A 7,463-nucleotide genomic window follows, 5' to 3' on the forward strand; every position below is an offset into this window, starting at 1 on the left:
ACACTGTGTTAGCATAAAGGATGCTATTTAACACATTCTTAATCTTGTCAGCAGCCAATGAGCCTATTAACACTCATCAAATACTATTGTGTTGTGTTTACACTAATCATTAGGCTTGATTAAAGTTGCTTGTGTACTTAGCACTGTCCTCATATGTCTTTAGTATGGTGACTTTATAAGGGTTTCATGACTGTTTACTTTTAATCCAAATAAAAATGAATAGGCCTAGCTACTGAAATAAGTTAGGCTATCTAGCCTATTCCATAATGACCATGCATTTCAAAGAAGGCTGTGGGACAAGTTCTCCAGCCCTGCTTGGTATTGGCTTGAAGCAGGAGAGGAGGAGTATCCTGGGTCAGACTGAGGCATGATGATGATGCGGAGGGGTAAAAAAGCTGGTCCCGCAGAGGGAGATCACTGCGATTCCAGCGAGCAATCACTGCAGCGCAAAAAGGTCTGGGGAGGAAGGGATAGAGAGAGGGGAGCCACCACCCCAGTCCACTTCACTCCACCAGTCCATCCGCAATATGATCACACACGCGCCGATGGAATAAGCAACAAAAGAACAGTGGGAAAACTAAAGGAATCTCACGTCATCTCCCGCGAGGAATTCGATTCGAATAGGGTACTTTCGTTCCTTCTATGTGACGCTAAATTTGGACACGTCCAGGTAGACAGACAAAACTTTCGACAGCGACTTTAGGCCTATATATTTTAGGATTGCATTACGCATTGAAGTTATCCATGCCGACTTCATAACCAGGCATTGCATTTAGATTTCCATTTTATTTTTTATTTTGTTATCCTAAACCACCTGTCTGAATATAACTGAGGATGATCATGTTTTCACACGAGTTCTTCGTCTCCTTCCTCGCGGTTACCTGTCTATTTGGGATACCCAGAGCCTCCGCAGCGGCATGCGAGCCCATCCGGATCCCGCTGTGCAAGTCCATGCCCTGGAACATGACGAAAATGCCCAACCACCTCCACCATAGCACCCAGGCGAACGCAGTCCTAGCCATTGAACAGTTTGAAGGGCTTCTTGGCACTCAGTGCAGTCCAGATTTACTGTTCTTTCTGTGCGCCATGTACGCTCCAATATGCACTATTGACTTCCAACACGACCCTATCAAGCCCTGCAAGTCGGTGTGTGAGCGGGCGAAATGCGGCTGTGAACCGGTGATGAAGCGGTATAATCACACCTGGCCAGAGAGCTTGGCCTGCGAGGATCTGCCAGTCTATGACCGAGGAGTCTGTATCTCACCAGAGGCCATTGTCAAAGCAGAAGGACCAGGTAGGATAAGGGTGATGATGATTGATTCCATGGTGTATTTCTGAAATAGATATTGTGAATAAATATACCTCACATAATATAATGAGAGAGATCAAAAGGAAAAGATGATGATGATGTACAATTCTCTACAGCAGCCACTTCTAAGTCAATATTATTCCTCTCTTCCTCAGACAACCCCTACTATCAAGACCCCTCAAAATGCTCACCTGGTAAGATGCATGTGACCCTTGAACATGTTCCCAATATAAAGTGATATAAAAAATGAAACCACAGTTGCCTATTTCATTAGAGGCTACTTGTGAAGTTGATAGATTATACTGTTCTTAAGTGAAAATGTTCTCATCATAGTTATTTTTTATTCAGAATCAACTCCTGACTTTCCAAGTGACTCTCACAATGTCAACTGTAAAGGAGCCAACAATGGTAAAATAATATTCACATTTTCTTTGCTTTATCTAAACATTTGAATAATTTTGCATGGAGCTGTTTTTGTCCTAACATACTGAAAATGTAACTTTGTGCGCTTAGAAATGGATGTCTACAATATTTTTGGCTATTGAATTTAGTGCTGAAGAATCTATTCTGTACAGCATTATGTTAGAATATGATATAGATTTTGATCTCGTGTTTATCATTACATTAATTTCAAGAATGTAATACTGCTGTTCAAAAACGTGTAGACATATAGGGCGATTTCATCCCAGATGTTCTACAATGAATCACATTATCCTTTTATTGTTTCAGATCGATGCAAGTGCAAGTCGGTAAGACTGGGTCTCAAGACCTACCTAAAGAATAATTACAATTATGGTGAGTTATTTTCTGTATGATTTTCTTAGGCAATTATTTTTGCAGTTCATAAATGAGTGAGAGAAGATTATAGAATGAGAGAGAGATAGTTACTTAGATAGCTGATTATTACAATGCATGATATTATCATTGTCCTAAAACTCTGTGGGACGGTATTCCAGACACAGATTAAACCTAGTCCTGGAGTAAAAAGCACTCTCAATGGAATCTCCATCAAAAGTGCTTTTTAGTCCTGGACTAGGCTTAATCTGTGTCCAGGAAACCGGCCCTGTATGTTCAGTAAAACAAGTTGGCTTTCAAAAGTAAAGGATCCTAAAATAATCAAATTAACTAAAATCATGTTGAATCTTTTCCTCCCAGTGATTCGTGCAAGGGTGAAGGAGATTAGAAGCAGGAATCATGATCTGAGTGCCATCGTGGAGGTCAAAGACATCCTGAAGTCTTCCTTAGTGAACATCCCTCGTGAAACAGTCACACTGTACTACAACTCTGGCTGTCCATGTCCTCCTCTCACTGCCAACGATGAGTACATCATCATGGGTTACGAGAATGAGGAGAGATCCAGGTACGTCTTTAGCCAGTCGTATTACTGTATCTCCATTGGCAACAATCAATCATGGAATAATTTATATATTATTGTGTACATCAGGGGAGCTGCCAATTCCAATTCCAAATTTCATCATTGAAAAGCAATGGAGGAGAATAGGAATTGGAATAGAACTTTCAGTTTACTTCCTGAATTGGTGGAATTGAAATGGAATTGACTCCAATCCTGTTGTACATTTTAAGGAAGGCAGTAGGACCTACTGTAGCCTACTTCCAGCTTTATGTAATGCATACCACATTGTAACTCATATGCCACCTACCTGTCTGTCATACATGTAGGCTTCTGCTCATCGAAGGCTCCATTGCACAGAAGTGGAAGGACCGTATGGGGAGGAAGGTGAGGCGTTGGGACCAGGTACTGAAGGACCAGAGCCGGGGGAACTCAAGGGGGAGAAGCAATATGCAGAGGAGCCGCCACTGATCAACCAAGACGCGTCCCTGTGCAGTGATGATAGGGTTGCAAAATTCCACTAACTTTCTCAAAATTCCAAGATTTCTGGAATCAGGAGGGAATAAGCAAGAAATCCGTAATCCTCCAACCGGGATTTCTGGGAATTTGGGGAAAGTTACCAGAATGTTGCAACCCTAAATGATGACATATGGGACAACATGTGGAGACAGAAAGATAGAAAGAAAAGTTTTTGCAGACAGAAAACTGAAATTGCACTATTGCACGTTTTTATTTTTCAAACTGTTGTAGCTGAATGTAGATAATTTTTTTAGTTGTTGCTTTGTTTTGTATTATATTTGTTTATAATTCTTTAAAAAAACGTTTTCATTCTTTTTTGGGACGAACAAAATGTTCATTTAACAGTGCTGAGTGTGTGTACAGTTGGACGAGGATTGCGAGCCTTGCGTGGGACTTGGCTGGAAGAGTGACAGTGACTGCATCCCAAATGGCACCCTATGAACTATATAGTGAACTTTATACTTTTGGCCCAGGCTCTGGTCAAAAGTAGTGAACTATATAGGAAATAGGGTGCCATTTGGGATGCACAAATGTCTTAGCACAGCGTTATGTTAGAAGCACTCTAAAGAAAAATGATGGATATTTATCTAGCAGCTAGAGACGGCACATTGGATGAAGTGGATGTCTTTAAGATACCAAAGTGCTTTCACGATGGGGTGCTCTGTTATGCTTTATTTCTTTTAAAGGAAACACAAACAAGTTGTAATCTGGCTATTTTCCACTACAAGAGGATTTAACATATTTCAAAGGAGAAAATGAACAAAGGATGAGGAGGGTGGGAGGGAGGGAGGGAGGCGGAACATATTTTTTGTCAGTATGCAAAGAAAAGTCAGAATGATCCAAGAAGACAGAGAGTATATCGACACAAAACACGACAACATTGACCTATTGAAATAATGATTGCATTACATGTAATGTCTCCTGGCTTAGTTCTCTCGCTCTCTCTTTGGAACAAAAAGTTTGAATAGTTTTCTTATATGTCTCATGCTTTGGAGCTCAGATGATTTGCTAATTGTCTTTCTTACAGTAGTTTTTGGTGCTTTGGGTTTTTCTAAACTGAACTGTAGATCTATACTTCTCATATACATCACTCTGGTTTGACTTCGTTCACAACATACATACAGACATGCATACATATATAAATCTATGAAATGCTAACCACCGCTCAATTGTGATTGTAAATCTGATTTGAGTGCTTTATTAAACATTGTCTGGCTGGTGTCATGTCCAACTCATACTCCATGGCTGTATGTCTTGCACATAATGTGATCAGAAAATGTTTTTATTCCAAACCAATATTTTCCTCAGCAAACACGTAGTGTACAGTATTACCCGGCCCTGTATAGCCTAACCTACTTGAAGAACTCAACCTGTCCACAATTGAAACTAAATTGACAGGACTAAACTACAACATGGGAGGCCATGACTGGCTAGCCTACACACTTCAACATATTGAGAGAAGTTTGGTGAGGAGTCTGGACTGCACTGTAAATGAACAGGAGTAAAAGAGGAATGAAGAGGGAAGCTGTATGTATGAGTAGCTACCAGGTTGAGGAAAGTAAGAGAGAGAATATGGACTGAGGCCAAATCAGCGTACTGCTCGCCTGCTCCCTCCCGGCCAATGAAAACATTCATGCTCTTAGTCAGAGGGAGTCTGTTTATCATCCAACAGTACACAGTCTCCTAACCAAACCAATCGACAGGGAAATGATATGTGTTTAGACATACAGGGGCTTGCTCGTTGTGAACAGACAAAGCTTGGACTTGCACAGTGACAGACAGAAGCTGCAAAACAGATTCTCCTCACAATAAAAGAGGTCTACCAGTGTTACATGAACCATGCAAAGTTGCTTAGTTTGTCAAGCAACCTAGTTCATAGTAAAAAATGCACAATAGAACAAGAATAGCAATTCATAATATAACTATTTTACTGTTGCTTACTTGTCATATTAAACGAAATAACATACAGGGAAGTGGACAGTTTATTATTTGTCACCCAGGTCAGCGAAATACTGAGGTCTTGAATGCTTCCTGGCCCACACTACTGTACATCATCAAAGATTCTAAATCTCCCTATGTGAAGTCCATAGAATAAAAATGATGATCATTCAATTTCTATGACAACGTCATCCTGTCGAGTGCTTCCGGAACGTACTTATTTACAGGCAAGCAGAGATGGACTGTAGGGGAGGAATATATGAGTGAAGAGACTCAACTTAATCATGGACTGTCTGTGGTGAGTTTCTGAGATAATGAACACAAAATGAATTTGTTATAATGTCAAAAATTTACTGACCCCACCTCGATGTTGGGTCCATAAATTGGGAGGCCATCTTCAGTCGCAAGCAGGCATGCACAGTTGCGCGCACACACACACACACACTACTACCCCTGACTTGTTTTACTGCGACCTGACACTCTGGATAAATCGCTCTCATAATTAATCTGTCCCACCCCCTGCATTTTAACTCACTAAAATGATGCACCATGTGGGAACCATCAAATCCCAGTACAGTGCAGTGAGAGATGTAAATCTTGTTTTCCGGCGTAGCCGCTCTGCTCAGTGTTGGGTTGTGTCCCAAATGGCACCCTATGGGCCCGAGTCAAAAGTAGTGCACTATATAAATAATAATATGCCATTTAGCAGACGCTTTTATCCAAAGCGACTGACAGTCATGTGTGCATACATTTTTACGTATGGGTGGTCCCGGGGATCGAACCCACTACCCTGGCGTTACAAGCGCCATGCTCTACCAATTGAGCTACAGGGAATAGGGTGTCATTTGGAACACATCAAGTGGAGTGAGATCATGGCAGGGGCATCACGCTGTTCCAGTCACTTCCTGCCTCCCTAAACATATTACTGACTGGGTTTATAAGACACAGATTTAATGACTTCCATAAGAGCACAGTGAGTGACACACCATCAAGCCCTACTGCACCTGCAACCTCTCGGCTGAACGCTGAAACTATAGGCCAGATAAAGTGCACTTTTAATCACTCTTCACTCTGCAAAAATAGTGATTTTATTTCACATTATGACTTTGCAATAATGATATTATGAATCAGCTCTGAAACAATTTCATTACAGTTGCCATTTGTCATTCTCCTGTAGAATAAAACAATGCAATGATGCATGATGAGAAACGATTCCGTGACACCAGGCTATTCACCTCTATCTGCTCTCCTTCTTATACTAGTACTCGCTGTTCCTCTCCTCGACCTTGCCAGGGAGACTGAGAAAGTATCTGCCCGTTTCCCATGAAAGCTCAGCAGCCCTGTTTCCTGTGCTGGAGCTTAGGGGAAGGCATGGGGGGAGGTGAGAGAGATGAAACGGTCCAGGGATGAGAACACAGTGGCAACACATCAAACTTGTCTCTCTCTCTCTCTTTCCATCTCTCTCTCTCTGTCAGAAACCTCTGTCTGCACCAGTTTGCGGTACGCACCGACCACCGTCACAGAGAGAACACACAGGAACAAAATCTCTCATCACCATAAGCGACCCCTCTGGACCCGTTGGAGGAGATGGCCGATCTGTTCCCATCCTCATCCTCTGGCTTTATGAGTATAAGAGCCACATGTTAGATGAATTAGCTAGGAAGCATATCAAGACTGGACAAAATGTGTTGAACCAGTGTCCCATGTCCAATGCAAACTAACTTGCGTCAGAAAATATCTACCAGGCTGCAACAGACCCTAATTGATTATCTTGTGGTTTATCATTGGTAGAAGTGTGAATGGGCCAGACCATGGCCATTAGAAGTGTGAAATATGAAGTTTGGGTGGATGTATAGAGACAGGTTCTGTGCTGCTGCTGTTCTGCTTGTTACCCAGGCCCAGCGTGTTTAATGTTCCCCCTGGAGAGATGACCTTTACCTCCCCCTGCTGATGGCTGGCTTCAACGAGGCTTCGCTGAGCCTGTTTGCTGGGCCTTGGGTGACTGAATGATTGCTCCATGTTTATTTTCCTCTGAGAGGTGGAAAAACCCCACCCTCCCGACCAACCCGGGGCCGCTGGAAGGGGTTGGAGCGGAGAGCTGAGGAGCGGTGTGGAGCTGGCAGCACTTCCACCATTTCTGGCATCAGCGAGTTGTAACATCTTATAACCACAGTGTGGTTTTTATAGGGGGAACATTGAAGTTCACGGAAAACACACAATTTAACTTTGAAAGAGTACGTCATTTGAAATAACTATTGGAATTTCTGTTTTGTGTTATAAGCTTTATAATTTCATTGGATAATAGTTCAACTGAGAGAGTTTGGTTTTTATTTGTAGCTACGCTCC

The 7,463-nt window shown here is 42.0% G+C and overlaps 1 protein-coding gene across 1 annotated transcript; it reads left to right on the forward strand.

The window, feature by feature from the left end:
* Nucleotides 1-834: 834 nt before the first annotated feature.
* Nucleotides 835-3,585, forward strand: LOC311128862 (secreted frizzled-related protein 3-like; the record flags this gene model as incomplete). The annotated part of the gene is made up of 6 exons (XM_084161081.1): nucleotides 835-1,294; nucleotides 1,465-1,503; nucleotides 1,658-1,717; nucleotides 2,039-2,104; nucleotides 2,465-2,669; nucleotides 2,990-3,585. The coding sequence occupies 6 exons, from the start codon at nucleotides 835-837 to the stop codon at nucleotides 3,129-3,131; spliced, it is 972 nt and encodes a 323-aa protein (XP_084017207.1). The 3' UTR covers nucleotides 3,132-3,585.
* Between the last annotated feature and the right edge of the window lie 3,878 nt (nucleotides 3,586-7,463).

Source organism: Coregonus lavaretus, assembly GCF_964263955.1.
Source record: "Coregonus lavaretus genome assembly, chromosome: 5".
NCBI classification, from domain to species: Eukaryota; Metazoa; Chordata; class Actinopteri; order Salmoniformes; family Salmonidae; genus Coregonus; species Coregonus lavaretus.